An 18,129-nucleotide genomic window follows, 5' to 3' on the forward strand; every position below is an offset into this window, starting at 1 on the left:
CCAGAATAGGAAAAATCCATATAGGTAGGAAGTAGATAAGTGATTGCCGGGGGCTGGGGGTCGGGGTTGGGGGGAAGAAGAGGAAAGGGAGTGACTGCTAATGGGCACAGGTTTCTTCCTGGGGTGATGAAAATATTCTGGAGTTAGATAGTGGTAAGAGTTGCACAACTTTGTGAATGTATTAAGAACCATTGAATCATACACTTTAGCAGAATGAATTTATGGTATGAATGATATCTCAATAAAAATTTTCAAGAAGATTTATGCACGCAGATAATTATATATTCATTCTACCTTCCCGAGTGTAACCATGTATCAGACACAGCAATTATCAAATGCAGATCATCGAATACCAATGCATGATTGCCAGAAATGTTTAGCTCTCCTTAATTTGCAGGCAGCATAGCCTCCTTCCAGGCTCCAAATGCCAAACTTCGGCTTGTGGTTCTCGCGCTTGGTCTGTCTTCCTCACTGGTAGTGCAAGCCGTGACATGGTGGACAGGAAGTGGTTTGCAAAGGTATGGTTCATATCTTGTGCCTACAGACAAACAAATGTGGTCAATTACCAAAGGGAAGGTTGGGACCAGGAGTTGCAAGATATTGTGTTTACCTTGCATAAGGCCTTGTAGAAGTCTCACTTTTCTCCTTTTCACAAAATCGGGATGTGAATATTTGCTGTCAGTCTCAATAACGTTGTGAGAATGAAGGCATTATAACAAGTTGCCTAGGTAACAGGCTATACAAAGGCTAAGTCATGTGCCAACAAGGCTAAGTCATGTAGATTACCAACAAGACTACCTCATATACTCCTTCTTTGACACTGTGAAATTCACAATGGACATAGTACATTGAAACCACATAAAAAGTTGTTAAAAATACTTCTGTACTTACAGGTACTTCAGAATCTGGGGATTCATTTTAGGACAGATTCTTCTTGTTGTCCTCCGCATTTGGTACACTTCACTGAACCCAGTCTGGACTTATCATATGTCCAACAGAGTGATACTGACATTAAGTACCATCGCCACACTTGATCGCATTTGCACAGGTAAGTGTAGGCCCAGTTTATTTAGGGATTTTCTCTTTCTTATCTGAATGTAACACCTCTTGGAAAGATAAAACTAGTCCTTCTGCACTCTATCTCCATTTCTACTTTTTCTCCCTCTGCAAGAGTAGCTGGCGCAGGTAGTGGACTGTTATCTAAGCAGAAGGCACCTTTTCCTCGCCAGCAGAGAGGGTGACAATAGCAATCTGTCTCTGGCTTGTCTCAGCGTGGAGTGCAGGAGGAGACCCAGGCCTCATACTCCCTGCTGGGTTTCATCTCTGTCTTCCTCCTCTTTCCCTCTGGACAGGACTTTCCAGGACGAGGAATGTGGGAACTGTATGGGTTTATTTGGTTCTTTTTGTTTTTTGCTTTTGTTCCCGCCTCGCCCCGGACCCAACTCTGAAGATATTTAAGCTCCAAATATGAAATTTAAAAAGAAAGGAAATCCTACATATTCATACCACCTTTCAGATCACCTGTCTGGAGCTAACAAACTTGCACGTGTGCTTCACATGCTAACTCGAGACTCTTCTGAGAAGAAGGAACAAGTGTTACTAGATTCTACATAACTTGCTCCTGGCTTTGTGTGTAACTCTCAGTGAGTCGCCGTTCTTTTGTAAATACAAGGAGAAATCTCACAGATTAATGGAAGTTTAGAGGGTTTGGCTCACCACGAACAAAGGGCTTGTATAATTCCCCCTTGGCCCCAATTTTGGCATGAAGTGGGGTTAGTGAGAACAAGGGAACATCATGCATGTAAATTGGTCGAGGGACATTGATATGAATTAGAACATTTAGAACTCAGTCTATATGTTTTATATTTCATAAATCGCTAACGTGAAGTAGAAACTCAGGCAGCAAATTTCACAGGTACAGCCTGATAAGGATCTGGATTCAGAGTATCGCTTACATTTCCCGACTGGAGTTTTCTTCTTTCTCACCTCTGTTTTAGATTTATGTGACCCAGTCGTTGGTCCCTTCCTGTTTTTGCACTGTGCCCCATTTACAAAACTTGACTCCCCACCAGCTTCCCCAGGATGTCCGATCATCCCAGGCATTTTTGGGGGTAGCTTTATTGAAGATTTGCTGGGTCTTGGGGGAGGGCCACCCACCATAGTATGCAGCAGTGTTAATCAGCAAATTCAACTTAGGCTTCTCTCTTCTCCAAAGACTGTCTCCTAGCCTCCAGGCCCTGGCCTCCTTCTGTCTTCACAACTTCTCTCCCTCAGCCCTATTATAGCTTTCAGCTCTGCTTCTCCTTCCTCTCACTCCTTTATTGGCAGAATGGCTTTCTTCCTCCTTGTGAAATCGGGCTGGCACCCTCACAGGCAGACCCGAAGTTTTCTTTCTATCCTGGAGAGGGCTTCTCAGTGTCATGAAACATCTACCCAGCAGGCTCTCTGTTCCTACAAAGAAATTCTCCTGACAGCATTTTCTCCAGTTGTTACATTTCTGTATGTGAAGTCATTAACGCAACAAACCGAGACCTCGCGGTTAAACAGTCCCAAGAAGTATAGTATAGTTAAGTACACAGGTGCTGCGTAAGTTCTCTTTACCAGCTGTATGATATTGGCCAAGTTACTTCTTTTCTCTGGGCCTCAGTTTTTTAATCTGTGAAATGGGATTAGTAATGGAGCCTACCTTGTAAAGTGGTTGTGAAGGTTAAATGAGTTCATGTAAAGGGCTGGGCATAGGGCCTGGCCCATGGTAACTGCTCAGGCGATGCACTGTTATCACTCCAGGGACACAGAGGGTTAGATGAGAGCCCTGTTCTTCTGGGGAGAAGCAGCCTGCTATTCTGAAAGTGTTCCACTCAAGGTGGACTGCGTTTGTTCCCTGAACATACCTTTCACTTTTCGTGTATATATTTTAGCTCATACTGTTAATTTCACTTTAATGAAGTAAATAAATTTCTGCATTTTCTGTTCTCAAATTCCAAAATTATTTGTTCTCCCTAAATCATTCCTGCTCTAGCCTGCCTGAAATAACCTCTCCCACCGACTATCTCCCAGCACATTCTGCTTTGGACTGGGTCTCATTGCCTCTTCGGAAGTAAGCTCCTTGAAGCCAGGTACGATTCTGTTAAATATAGAGGGTAAATTTCCATGTAACTGATCCTTTTCCATTTTTCATTCTATATGGTGCCTGCTGTAGACCTGAGGGGAAGAAGTCTGGTGAGGCAGCCAGGGTGATGGCTTCTAGACCGAACTGGTTGTTGGCAGGGGCTGCCTTTGGCAGTCTCATGTTCCTTACCCACTGGATTTTTGGAGAAGTCTCTCTTGTTTCCAGATGGGCAGTGAGTGGGCATCCCCATCCAGGGCCAGATCCTAAGCCATTTGGGTGAATTTGGGTTTGGAAGCAATCCAGAAATTGGCTAGTATTGTTGAAGAAATTCCTCCTCTGTTTGAGCAGCTAGATCTGCACCAGCCAGATGTTTCGTGTTCCTCTTTCCCTAGATGTCAGAAACATTGCAGGACGTTACTGCAGTAGGACAGTACTGGATCTACTCTGGACATGACGGAGCTGGAGGGGTATTTGCCCCTGTGCTGAAGGATTGCTGGGAGGTAGATGAGGGAGGACTGAGGATTGTGCACGGCTAAGGGAGAGGTCCTGGGAGCTCCTGCATGGGCACGCTGAGGAATTCCTGCCAAGAAGAGAGTTCTCAGGGGCAGGGAAAGCATGGCATTCCTCCAGATCCCCCTATTACAGTTATGGGCACTGGGTAGGATGAGACCAGAGGGCCTTGAGGAGAGACTGGGTTGGCAGCAAGGCAGAGAGCTTTAATCTCTGCAAAGGAGGGAAGCCTTGGGGGGGGGGCTCTGCATCCTCTGTACTTTGGGACTTGTTCCAGCCATGGGGCTCCCAAGGAGTTAGCAGTCTTGAGCTTAAGTGCTGGTTCCTGTGCTTGGTCCTCACTGACCCTCTGTCTACTGTTCCTGACACCTCTTTTCTCCCATGGCCAGGTCCAGCCTTTCACATAAAAAGATGGGAGGAACCCTTAAAACATCTGCCTCAGATATCTGTTTTCTCCTAAAGCACCGAAATTCCCACATATGGAGACACACTGGCTCTTTCCCCAGAGGATGTCTGGGCACATCCCACAATTGTCTCACATGCAGTGTGTCCAAGTCTGGCTCAGTAGTTTTCACTACCCAGACATGTCCTTTCTCCTCCCGGCCTTGGTTTACTCTGTCTATCCCTCTACCATCTAAGCTGGAAACCAGGAGTCATCTTAGAATTGTGTGTCTTCCTCATTTTCTGCATCTCACTTGGTATTAAGTCCAGTCGATTCTACTACTTCTCTTAAAGCATCTATCCCTCCCTCACCATCCCCCACCATATCTCCTTAGTGGATCCTGCCATCTTTCATCAGGCTACTGCTCTGGTCTTCTAATGGCCTCTCTGCAGTGTGGCCATCTCCACACTGAGAGTGAGATCTCTAAAATGTACACCTGAATCCATCACTCTTTTGCTTAAAAACCTTTCAGCAGTTTTTCTCCCCCAAACCAGGTCATATGAGAAAGGATCTGCACCCTCAGCCTCATTTAATATTTTAAAGATGCTCTCTGCCTCATCCCCATGCTTTACCTGGGCTGAAATCATTTTCAGTTCCCTAGACGTGCCAGATTGTCCCAGTCCTCCATCTGCATGTATGTGCTCTTCCCTGTGTCTGGGCTACCTTCTCTGCCTTGATGTCTTGGCAAGCTCTTACTCACCCTTCAAAACCCAGGTCATGCATCTCCTCTGTGAAGTCTTCTCTGATTATCCCACAGACTACCTTGAATGCCCATCCCACCCCCACCCCCTTGTACATCTCTTATTATTATTCTGTATTACAAATTGTTTATACTACAGTTATTTTATGTCCTTCATCCTTTCTAGACGCTAAACTCTTTGAGGGCAGGGAATGGGAAAAGGAACTAATACTTATGAGTTCCTCTGTGTCCGGCCCTGAGCTAGGAAGTGTACATATGTGATCTCATCCAGAGTCTATATCTTTTTTTTTTTTTTTTTTTTTTTTTTGTGATACGCGGGCCTCTCACCATTGTGGCCTCTCCCGTTGAGGAGCACAGGCTCCGGACGCGCAGGCTCCGCAGCCATGGCTCATGGGCCCAGCCGCTCCGTGGCATGTGGGGTCTTCCCGGACTGGGGCACGAACCTGTGTCCCCTGCATCGGCAGGCGGACTCTCAACCACTGCGCCACCAGGGAAGTCCCAGAGTCTATATCTTTTTGATCTTGGATGCTCTGGCATATTTGGGAGGAGGGGAGAGAAGGAAGAAAGGCACAGAAGAAGAGAGGGGAAGGGAAGGAGTTTATTCTTATATGTTAAAGCTTCATTTCCAACGCTCCCATGAAAACAAGCATAAGATGTGTGAGGAAGGAGCATCAGAACTGAACCAGAATCCGAGGCCAGTCTTGAGGGCTGGAGTCCTGGTTGGCCGACAGCAATTCACCGTTCCACTTTGGACCAGTCACCTGACATCCCTGGCCTTGTTTTGCTCACCTTTAAAATGAGGGTTTTCATTTTATGATTTTGTATGCTGGAGTGACACATTGAAGATGGAGAGGCACCGCCTGAGACCAGGATTTCCCAAATTGTTTTGTGTGGAACACTGGTTTCTGAGATGTTAATGGGTAATCTGAGAGGAAAAACAAGCAAAACCCAAACCTCTTTTAGATCAAGTAGGTTTTGGAAACACTGCATCTTCCTTTGTGATTCACAAGGCACATTAGCATCACAGAGAGTCTCGGGAGTTTCTCCAACTTATTCGAACATGGAATTCCTTTGTTAGAACACCTATCAACACATCATAAAATGGGTGTTTCTCAGAACCCTGTCTGAGAAATGTTGCATTAGATCAGCATCACCTATGACTGACATAGTAGGAATTGCTCTCTAAAATTCTCTAGTTTCTACTTAAGGGAATGGGTCATAAATCTGTTTTGATGGGCTGAAGATGTGGGAGATGGGAGGAAGCTGAGAGAGAGACACAGATGGTGCTGAGGGGACTTTGGGAAACCAGAGGATCAGTGCAGAAACCACAGAGTCTGGGAGGATGAGGGACCAGGACACTGTCTTAGCCACATGTTCCAACTTCCCATTAGCCCACCCCAGCACTCCCGACCCCAAAACTCTCGCTCTTCTGTAGTGTCTTCTACCTTCTAATATCCTGTGTTATTTTCTAACTGTGTTTATTGTCTGGTCCTGTCCCCCACTGGAATGTGAGCGCATGAAGGAAAGGGATCTTTGTTCACTGACGCATCCCAAGCCCCTAGAACAGAGCCTGGCACACAGTAGGTCCTCATAAACATTTGTTGTTGACTTGGGGATAAACAATGATCAACAGTGTCCACGCCAGCCTTTTCTCTCTTCTGTAGACCCAGGACCACCCTTAACCTTAGAAGGTAGGGATAGGCAGGAGAGTGGCTGAGAACCTCACTCCAGAGCTGGAGGGGCTTTTTTGGATTCTTAGTCCTACGTGGGCGACTGTGTACAATCTGTGGCAGGTTTCTCAGTGCTCTTTCCCCCAGTGTCCTCCTCTGCAAAATGGGGATAATTATCGCATTTACCTACAGACTTGTGAGTGTTAGATGAGCTAATATATGTAAAAATCTTCAAACAGTGCCTGGTATGTAGTAAGTACTATGTTTTTTAGTTTATTTATATTACAGTTATTTTACTGAGTGCCATGTTGTAGCTTTTATTGCTGCTGGATTTTCCCCTAAAGTTTAAATTCTTTTTTTTCCCTCCTCCTCCAAGTTTTTGCCAAAGTAGCAAAAGAATGAAATAGTTTGTGGTTGTTTTTAAAAACACACAACTATTAATTATTTACCAAACTCACATCAGTCCCAGGAAGGCAGAGACTATTGATAAAAGCAGTACTGAGGTTGAGAAAAGAATGAAAAGAGGCACACTAAATAGAAACTATTCCCAGTGTCTTTTTCTTTTTATCTTTGGCAGAGTCATTTAAAATGTCACGTGGCCAGTATGAACTATAATTTAATAGTCTGAGAAAACTCAATTAACTGTGTTTACACTGATCATGAAAGACTGCAGATATCGTTTATCTCAAGTCAGAGGTGCTGTTATGTCAGTGTTCTGAATGTATATGATATTGGTTCCCAGTGGGCTTTCATTATCTCATTGGTTGTTTCACACTCATATTATCTCTTGGGTGTGCCTAGAGGTAGGAGATACATCTGTTTTATATTCGGGAACATGGAGTAGTAACAATGTCAGATGTCCTATAACATGTCATTTTTTTACAGAGGTGCAATTCTGCTGGGCTTGGCGATTGGATTGATGCTTTCGCCTTGTCCATGGTTTCCTGGTTCCAGTTTAACCTGGTGGATGACAGGTGTGTGGTTTCCCTACAGAAATGCTTCGTTGTCCGATTTACTTGCAGTTGTCCAATTTACTCCATGTGCCTCTGGAGTGGAAGGAGATGACCCTACAACATGTGCTGTTGCTCGGTGGGATAGTCTCACCAAGTGCAGCCACTAGAACCCAGATGTCACCATGGTTACCAGTGACTACTGGTTCCAGGTCCCTGCTTCCTTCTCCTTCACTTTCCCTCTCCTCCTTAGCTGTCTTATCCCCCGACTGTGCTGATATACTCTCCCCCGCCTCCTAAATGACTTATCCAGGCACAGATGTCAGGAACAGTTTTACTGACAGTCTGAGGAGATGGAGGGTCAGACATTGCCACTTTGCCAGACCTCTTCCCCTCTCCAAGAGCTTCTCTGTTTTCAGGAATACCTTCCTTTGGGACTCCATAATGAAGCTCAGTTTCCCTTTCTCTTTTGTGTGTAACAGTTTTGGCCCTGCACTACCCAGCCTTGGGGTCCATGTTTGCTTATTCAAAGGCTTGGACCCTCTCTGCCCATTCACACCCTTCAGGAATATAGAATATCAATGAAGACTTTCATATTTCTGGAGCAATCTACTTATTTTTATGATTATGGCCATTTCATTACTGTGACTGAAACTGAATTATGCCACTCTGCTTCCTTCCCCTTAAAAGGCAGGAATGGTGAGAGTCAGTTTTAGTGTTAAATTAAAAAATTCCCGCTCTGTGACAGGGCAAATACTATGTTTGGTTTCTGTGAGGAGAGATGTCCTTATACATTTTAATTAAGCAGGTGATTCAGAGTTTTGTACTAGAGGCTGGGCGTGGGTTTGTGAGACTACACGTAACGGTAATGGAAGATGAGGGTTAAATAACTTCTTAGGTATGTTTCTGTGCACCCTCAGTACCATCATCCTTGCGTGAAGACATGTATGTCATCCAAATAGGCTGCTTAATTCCTGAGGTTACCCAGGTCGTCATCCTCCTGGAGCTGTGTGAGCAAACAGTTGCGGTCATGTCGAGCTGTTTTTCCTTGCTTGTGTATTTTCGGGTAGACATTCCATATGGGGATGCTTGTGTGAATGTAATGTAGGAGTAACCTTTCTTCTCATCAGAGAAATGCCTCCTGAGATTCTGCACAAAAATGGCCAGGTAACTTTGTAAATGCGGAGTGTGCCGTGAGCATATATAGCTTCTTAATCTCTATGCAGTTAGGAAAATGAACGTGAAATACATTGAAAGTTGTGCAGCATTTATATCATGCCTTTTCTTATGGAATAGGAGCAAAAGGCTTATTGGGCAGGTAATTAGTAGCTTCATTTCAAACATGGGAAAACTGAGGTCCACAGAAACATAAACCTAAAGAACAGTAAAGCTGTGAACTTGCTGTTTTATGCTTATGCTTATTGAGAGTTAAACCTAATTTAGTTTGACTGTCTCTCTGAAGTATGAAATAAAAGGCCCTAGGGGCAAGCAGATTTAGGGCTTCTAATGGGCTGTTTGCAGTAGAGAGGAAAGCAGGGCTGTAATTCCTGAGCTCCATCTCCCTCTCTGATGGTCTGCTCACCTGAATTAAGTAGGAGCTCACAATTATCTAGAGATGGTGCCCACTTTTCACTGTGATTCGTCTCTGGAAAACACCCCATAAAGCAGAATGCAGAAAAAGAAATCATATTTTTTCATTGTACAGTTAAAGTCCCAACTGGGTCCCAGTATGAAATTAATTATGGAAGTGACCAATAGAATTTCCCAAATGCAAAGATACGGGAACTTTAGATCTTGATGGCAATTAAATTAGTAAAATCAAAGTTCTATTTAAAAAGAAATAAATACACTAAATGCACTGATAGGACCCCAGTGTACTATACAGTGTGCTTACAGTTTTATTGTATGAGAAAACTTGATCTATTAAAAGTGAACATGTTAGTTAGTATAAATATCATTGGAATATTATATTACCATGAATCCTGCTTGGTGTCTTAGATGTTGTAAAGATCTGGGGGGGATTATTTGGGAGGACTCAGTCTCCAACAAAAAATGGTTAAGTTATATAGTTAAGAGAAAAAGGTAAAGTAACAGTGTGTCATATGCTACCACTAGTGTACAAAAAGGGAAATGCACACACATGCATTTGTCTTCCTGTGCACAGACTATCTCTGGGAGGATGCAGAAGAAAATGCTAACATTGTTGGCCTTCACTAGGGGAACTAATAGGTGACAGGGGACAGAGGAACTGTCTTTTACCTTTCAGAGTTTGGATTGAATTTCTCATCTGTTTAAAAGTACAATTTTAGGGGCTTCCCTGGTGGCACAGTGGTTAAGAATCCACCTGCCAGGGCTTCCCTGGTGGCGCAGTGGCTGAGAATCCGTCTGCCGATGTAGGGGACACGGGTTCGTGCCCCGGTCCGAGAAGATCCCACATGCCGCGGAGCGGCTGGGCCCGTGAGCCATGGCCGCTGAGCCTGCGCGTCCGGAGCCTGTGCTCCGCAACGGGAGAGGCCACAACAGTGAGAGGCCTGCGTACCGCAAAAATAAATAAATAAATAAATGAAAATCAAAATATGCTATGACTTAATCATTAATTTGGTAAAGATTTTTTAAAAAGAAATGCTTTCGGCAGGGTTCAAAAGGCTCACCTTCTGGACTCCTGGCAGAGTTTCTGGAGGAAGTGAGAACTGGTATAACCTCCCGGGAAGGCAGTTGACCACAAGTATTGACTCTTTAAAATGCTTTTGCCTCTTGACATTGTAGTTGTACGTCTAAGAATCTTTTTAAAAAAAAATTAATTTAATTAATTAATGAATTTATGGCTGTGTTTGGTCTTCGTTTCTGTGCGAGGGCTTTCTCTAGTTGTGGCAAGCGGGGGCTACTCTTCATCGCGGTGCGCGGGCCTCTCACTATCGCAGCCTCTCTTGTTGCGGAGCACAGGCTCCAGACGTGCAGGCTCAGTAGTTGTGGCTCACAGGCCCAGTTGCTCGGCGGCATGTGGGATCTTCCCCGGCCAGGGCTCAAACCCGTGTCCCCTGCATCGGCAGGCGGATTCTCAACCACTGCGCCACCAGGGAAGCCGTAAGAATTTTTTTTTTTTTTTTTTTTTTTTGCAGTAGGCGGGCCTCTCACTGTTGTGGCCTCTCCCGTTGCGGAGCATAGGCTCCGGACGCGCAGGCTCAGAGGCCATGGCTCACGAGCCCAGCCGCTCCGCGGCACATGGGATCCTCCCGGACCGGGGCACAAACCCGTGTCCCCTGCATCAGCAGGCGGACTCTCAACCACTGAGCCACCAGGGAAGCCCAAGAATCTTTGTTTAAGAATTATTTTAAGGAAATAATCAGAGGTGTAGTAAGAGATTAATTGACAAAGAAAGATGTTCCTCACAGTGTTAGAAGCTTCCTAAATGGCCAAGAATAGGAAAATGGTTGCTTATTTTTGTGTGTATTTATCCAGTGCAAGAGTGTACGTACATAAATATGTTTTAGAAGAAAAACATTAATAACACGAAAAACATGTTCTTGATATAATGTCCCACAAAAAGCAGAATATAATCCTCAATATGTGGTACGATTCCATTTATGTAAAAATACGTCTGCATATACACAGAAAAAGACATAGGGGAGATATATAGGAGTATTAGCTGGGATAATCTCATCTCAGTCCTAGGCGATCCTTAATTGCTTGTTCACAGTTCTGTATTTTTAAAATTTCTGCAGTGAATAGGCATTATGTTTTGTTCATTTCAAAATGAAAAAAAACTTCTGTCATTAAAATAATTGTTGGATCTAAGATTTTGAAGGTCTAACTATGGAGTTAAAATCTTTGGGTTGTTTTTGAAGTGGGGAGGAATAGACAGTCGCATGGCATTGTCCTGTGATGGTGCAAGTAGAACTTACTGACGGGTGAGAGCCATGGGGCACTACGAAGCTGGCTGGATCCTCTTCCCGCGGTTCTTGCCGCAAGCAGTGAGGAGGCTGCTGTAGACATACTTGAAGGGTGGCTCACTGTTATAAAACATTGACTGAAATGTCCAATGTCTAGAGGATGTCATATTCTCTGCAAAGGTGTTATATTGATGGCTCCAAAATGGGGTGCTGTAAGCCCCTGCTGTGCTGTTGTCTCAAAGCGAATTTCATAGGACTGTGGAGAAATGTTATATTCCCTCAGATTTGGCTCAACGAATTGGCATTTACTAAGTGCCTGCTGTGGACCAGGCAGATCGCACAGCCCCCAACAACTCCGAGGCTGTTGTGTGAATGAATGAACTGCCTGCAGAACTGTAAAGCAGTGAGTCTACAAATGCAGTCTCAGTCCCAGCTTCTTTGGGGGCTATGGGGTTGGTAAAGTCAACTTATATATCGTGGGACGAGGGGCAGCATTTAAAGGCCTTTAGAAAGTTTCTTAACAGAAATGTTCTACAAACATGACTCTACATGTTTTCTAATGTCCTAGATCTGGCTGGTTAAATTAAATTAACACATTTTTGGTATTAGAGGTAATTTCCTTTTTTTTTTTTTTTTCCAGTTTTTGCTATGAGGATCTTAACACAAATAAACTAAAAATGCCTTCTTCTCACCTGCTGTTCTTCCTGAAGAAATAGCACTGGACTGAGATTTACTGGACCCACATTCCACCTCCAGTTGTGCAAATAACTAGCTGCATGACCTTGAGCAAAGCATGTTAACCTTGCTAAGACCTTAGTTTCTCATCAGTCTAGAAACTGACCCAGAATGTCCCTAAGGTCCCTTCTGGCTCTAAATAGCTATAAATTGGTCATCCTATAAGCTTATTATTCCTCTTTTTTTTTTTTTAAGAAAATGGAAGAGACTATTTCTACTTTCCTGTCTGATGGTTTTTCTTTCTCTCTCTCACAAACAGGAACGACCTCGGCTGTGGGTCTCCTTTACCTGCCCACGTGGGCAGCCGCTCTCTCTGGCTGTGTGCTCGCCCTCTTCACGGCGTCCATGTGGCCTGAAGTGCTTGGACACCTCATCAGCTCAGGGTCAGGCCGTGGGAAAGCCATGACCACTGACATGATATTTTATCTTCTAGAAATATTTTTCTGTGCATGGTGCACAGCTTTTAAATTTGTCCTAGGAGGTGTGTATGCTAGAGAAAGATCTGATGTGCTTTTGGGTGACTACATGTGAAAAGTCTGGATTCAAGTAACTACTCAAAAATTCCCTTCAGGGGCTTCCCTGGTGGCGCAGTGGTTGCAAGTCCGCCTACCGATGCAGGGGACACGGGTTCGTGCCCGGGTCCGGGAAGATCCCACATGCTGCGGAGCGGCTGGGCCCGTGAGCCATAGCCGCTGAGGCTGCGCGTCCGGAGCCTGTGCTCCGCGACGGGAGAAAAAAATTCCCTTCAGGACTAACTAGGATTTAGCACTTTACATGACTAAGATAAATAGGATGATCTTGCCTTTCTTATTGAAATAGACTCTCTTGGTTAAAAAAAAACCTGGAGGAATGTCTAAATTACCATTTAAAAAGAAATTTCTTAATTCATTAATGAGTTTCAGTAATATTTATTACTGCAAAGGCCTTGGAAGTGAATAGCTGTGAACAAAACAAGTTTAATCCATAATAAGTTATAAAAGAGGCCCCTGTAACCCCATATTATATGATATGTAAGGAAAAAATATGAGCATGGTGCTCACATTGCTATTTTGGTGGTAGGCTTGTAAATATATATAGGAAGTGTGATTTTTCCGGTTCCCCTGAATTTTATGTATGGCTTTTATTTACCCTCTTTTTACCAAAAGATTTTTTCATATGTGAATCTTAGTGTAAATGGTAAATTCTCAATTCATAGAGTACATATCTTCCATTTCAGTGGTTATGAACTTATGTACCAAAATTAAAATATCATAAACTTAGTTCAGTTTAATATTTCAGAAATTGTCTTCTGGCAATAGTGAAATTACTGATGTGTACCAAGCAGACACAGATCAAATATTGCCTGTCGTTTTAGTTTAAGTAAAACATGTCCAGAGCCTCCAGGATAAAATCTTTGAAAAACTGAGGAAACAAAACATGTTAATAGGGGATTCAGTTCTTGTTTGTTCAGGCATTTTTCCATTTGTTCATTTATTCATTAAAAAATTATTGTGCACCTACTATGGTCCAGGCACAGTGCCAGGTGTAAGGGATTTAAGAGACATAGGGTCCTACCCACCTGGAGCTTCTGTGTAGTGGGGGAGATACCACACATCAGATTAGACAAATTCTTAAGGGGTTATAGCTGGGGTAAGTGCTGCACAAAAGTCTGGGCTTCTACTTATGTTCATCTGCAGTTCCCCCTTGTGCCCTTGGAATATATCCAATCACCCTGTACATTTTCACATAAACTTTTCTCCTCTATGAGCTAGACATCTGTCAGGACAGGCTGATTTGGAAGAGGTATTTTTCAATTATGTGAGATTTTTTTTTGTGGTATGCGGGCCTCTCACTGTTGTGGCCTCTCCCGTTGTGGAGCACAGGCTCCGGATGCACAGGCTCAGCGGCCATGGCTCACGGGCCCAGTCGCTCCGCAGCATGTGGGATCCTCCCGGACCAGGGCACGAACCCGCGTCCCCTGCATTGGCAGGCGGACTCCCAACCACTGCGCCACCAGGGAAGCCCCACATGTGAGATATTTTTAAAAACTTTTGAGGATTTGCTATTTCTGGTGGGACATCCAGGCTGTCAGCTGATCAGAGACATACATTACTGCATTTCCTCTGCGATAATCTCGGCTTTGCGAACTTTGTATTTCTTCTGATTTCTTTCAGGTGTGTGTGTGTACTCTCTCCTGCTCTATCTTCCTATCCAATGCCCTGCTTTTTTCTTACTCCAGCTTGTTTGGGGGTCTGCCATGTGGAGCAAACGAATGAAAGTAAGAGCCATTCTAAGCATATATTTCTTTCTTTAGAATGTTATGAATGAAGGGTGTTCTGAGTTCTTTCTCGCTACTTAATGGAATTGCAGAAATTGTGCTTTATTCAGCTTCAAACAACTAAGAATTCTTTTTAGTAAGAGTGACATTATGTCGATAAGGCCACAAAAACTAAGGAATATTAGTAATGTTCAGAGTAGCTTTGAATAATGATTGAAAAGAATCTGAATTAGATCAGAAACTAGATATAAATGTATTGTCTAGTTTTCTCCTGCTATTTCCTAGAAATTGCACATAACTTTATTTTAGCCTTCCACCTAAGCATAACTTTTACTTGACATTCTCTAATTTATATATTGTTCAATCATACCTCTGTTTCCATTCTTATTATATACAATGTTAGAAGTATGTAGACTTCACGTGTAAGCTACATTGGAATGCACCCCAGTTAAGCTCATCTTTCTTGGCCCAGTGTGAGTTCCAGTGTGCATCCTCTGTGTGGACCCACAATCCAGGACAGAACTGTTGCCACAAACACTGCCGTATTAAGAACCTACAAATCCTCCTCTTGTGCTCCTCAACTTGGTGCCTGTGGTCTCTTCAGTGGAGAAGACTGAGTCCCTAAGGCAGTCCAGAAGGCTGCTTTCTCTTCTCCCCACCCTTCCCTGCATGACCAACAGTCAGCGATCAACACTATTACCAACCTAACAACTAGGAAACACTCAGGAAATTCAAAGAAACCCCTCATCAGAAAAAGTTGGGTTTTTTAACATAAAGCATAATTTCTAGAACCCTACCTGATTTTTTATGATCATCCTAATTATCAAAAGTAATACTGGAGTAATTACTTAGGTACTGAGATAACTCAATAACTGATTTTTCAGGATATGTCCATTTAAATGAAATCAAGGCTCCTGGAATTTACCATTAGAAGGATTTTTGGATTAGAATGTAATATATTTATGTTTCTTTTTTTAACAGTGACAGTGATGCTAATTATTGGACCGAATATGCTATTTGGTCCCAAGAAAAGCCTTGATTTTCATCTTCAAACAAAAAATAGTCCTAAAATGCTTTTCAGAGAGAGTGGAAAATACATGAAACTTGGTGAGTATAGTTTTTCTTCCTTTTTAAAAGCATTTTATTATCATATATGGGCTTTATTATGTTGAGGTTCCTGGACTTCAGACTATACTACAAAGCTACAGTAATCGAGACAGTATAGTACTGGCACACACACAAATATATAGATCAATGGAACAGGATAGAAGCCCAGAAATAAACCCATGCACATATGGTCACCTTATCTTTGATAAAGGAGGCAAGAGTATCCAATGGAGAAAAGACAGCCTCTTCAATAAGTGGTGCTGGGAAAACTGGATAGCTACATGTAAAAGAATGAAATTAGAACAATTCCTAACACCATACACAAAAATAAACTCAAAATGGATTAAAGACCTAAATGTAAGGCCAGACACTATAAAACTCTTAGAGGAAAACATAGGCAGAATACTGTATGACATAAATCACAGCAAGATCCTTTTTGACCCACCTCCTAGAGAAATGGAAATATAAACAAAAATAAACAAATGGGACCTAATGAAACTTAAAAGCTTTTGCATAGCAAAGGAAATCATAAAAAAGATGAAAAGACAACCCTCAGAATGGGAGAAAATGTTTGCAAATGAAGGAACTGACAAGGATTACGCTCCAAAATATACAAGCAGCTCATGCAGATCAAAATCAAAAAACCAAACAACCCAATCCAAAAATGGGCAGAAGACCTAAATAGACATTTCTCTAACAAACACATGAAAAGATGCTCAACATCACAAATCATTAGAGAAATGCAAATCAAAACTACAATGAGGTATCACCTCACACCAGTCAGAATGGCCATCATCAAAAAATCTACAGAAAATAAATGCTAGTGAGGGTGTGGAGAAAAGGGAACCACCTTGCACTGTTGGTGGGAATGTAAGTAAAAGAAGTGAAACTGAATTATTTGTAGTGAGGTGGATGGACCTAAAGTCTGTCATAAAGAGTGAAGTAAGTGAGAAAGAGAAAAACAAATACCGTATGCTAACACATATATATGTAATCTAAAAAAAAAATAAAAAAGGTTCTGATGAACCTAAGGCCAGGACAGGAATAAAGACACAGATGTAGAGAATGGATTTGAGGACACGGCGGGGGGAAGTGTAAGCTGGGATGAAGTGAGAGAGTGGCATTGACATGTATACACTACCAAGTGTAAAATAAATAGCTAGTGGGAAGCAGCCGCATAGCACAGGGAGATCAACCTGATGGTTTGTGACCACCTAGAGCGGTGGGATAGGGAGGGTGGGAGGGAGACGCAAGAGGGAGGGGATATGGGGATATATGTATGCAGATAGCTGATTCACTTTGTTATTCAGCAGAAATTAATACAACACTGTAAAGCAATTATCCTCCAATAAAGATGTTAAAAAAAGCATTTTATTATGAAACATAAATTTTCAGACATATGAGATTAAAGAGTATGATGAACCCTCATGTACCCTTAAACCAGTTCCAACAATTATTAACATTTGCTAATGTTGTTAATACCTATCTTCCTTATATTTTTTGGTAAAATACTTTAAAGCAAATCTCTGATACTGTGTTTTTTCAACCATAAATACTCTGTATTAGTTTTGTTTCACTTCTAATGTAGATTTAACAGGTAGGATTTCCAAAATATTTTGTTGTAATAGTTGAGACCATTTATTTCATTTCTTGTTCTTTTTTGGGAGATTTAATATGTTAATGTTTGGAATATTGATGAACTGGAAACTCAGGCATGAAATTAGTTTACTATTCAGTCTGACTCATCTCAAAATATACTAGATTAAATAAAAATGTTTATTGAATGTGTAATATTTACAGATAGTGTATTAGGATGCAACATACTGCATAACTCCATAGCATTATGTAGAATACAAAGATATATAAAATCTGGTCTCTACCGTCAATGACTTGATGCTTTACTAGAGAAGACAGAATCTTATGGTGTAAAGAGCTAAAAAACAATTAAGAAGCTAACTAAAATTTTAATATATTTCTAAAAGAAATGTCATGAAGCAATAAGATCATTATATAAACACCTTCATATATGTTCCATCATAATTTTAAAAAGTTATATTAAAATTTAGGGGAAAAATTTAAATTTAGGTGGGTTTTTTTTTTTTTGTATGTATGTATTCTTATACTTTAGGTCTGTCCCTTGAAATCAGGATCTGGCGGCTTTTGTTTGTTTGTTTTTAGTCCTGATAATCTTTGTCTTTATTATTACTATTATTATTAAGTTATTTAATTCATTCATCAAATTGAGGCACTTGAAACAACTTATTTACAAAGTTGTTTAGATAGCTTTGTATGATTTTCCAAAACAAGCTTTATTTTTTGGACCCATTTTTGGTTCACAGCAGAATTGAGCAGAAAGTACAGAGATTTCCCATAGGACCCTCTGAGCCCACTTATACACTGCCTTCCCTGCTGGTGACATGCCCTACCACAACTGATGAACCTACAGTGAAACAGGACTATCACCCAAAGCCCTTGTTTTAATTAGGACTCATTCTTGATGTTGTACATTCTGTGGTTTTTGATGAATGTATAATGATATATATCCACCATTGTAATATCATATGGTGTAGTGTCACTGCCTTAAAAATCCTCTGTGCTCTGCCTATTCATCCCTCCCTCCCCCTGCCAATGACAATGACTGTTTTTTTTAAAAAAAATTAATAGTTTTTATTTTTCAGAGCAGTTTTAGGTTTACAGACAAATTGAGCAGAAAGTGTGGAGTTCCCATATATCGGCTCACACTCCCACCTCCTCAGTTT

The 18,129-nt window shown here is 42.0% G+C and overlaps 1 protein-coding gene across 1 annotated transcript in view; it reads left to right on the forward strand.

The window, feature by feature from the left end:
- Nucleotides 1-18,129, forward strand: part of CWH43 (cell wall biogenesis 43 C-terminal homolog) — a 50,579-nt gene that overhangs the window by 5,853 nt on the left and 26,597 nt on the right. Inside the window, 6 exon segments of the mRNA XM_059065794.2 lie at nt 398-518; nt 894-1,048; nt 3,184-3,385; nt 7,317-7,405; nt 12,266-12,523; nt 15,245-15,370. Of these exon segments, the coding sequence (XP_058921777.1) occupies nt 398-518; nt 894-1,048; nt 3,184-3,385; nt 7,317-7,405; nt 12,266-12,523; nt 15,245-15,370 (951 nt within the window).

The sequence above is a fragment of the Kogia breviceps genome, chromosome 6 (assembly GCF_026419965.1).
Source record: "Kogia breviceps isolate mKogBre1 chromosome 6, mKogBre1 haplotype 1, whole genome shotgun sequence".
Taxonomy (NCBI): domain Eukaryota; kingdom Metazoa; phylum Chordata; class Mammalia; order Artiodactyla; family Physeteridae; genus Kogia; species Kogia breviceps.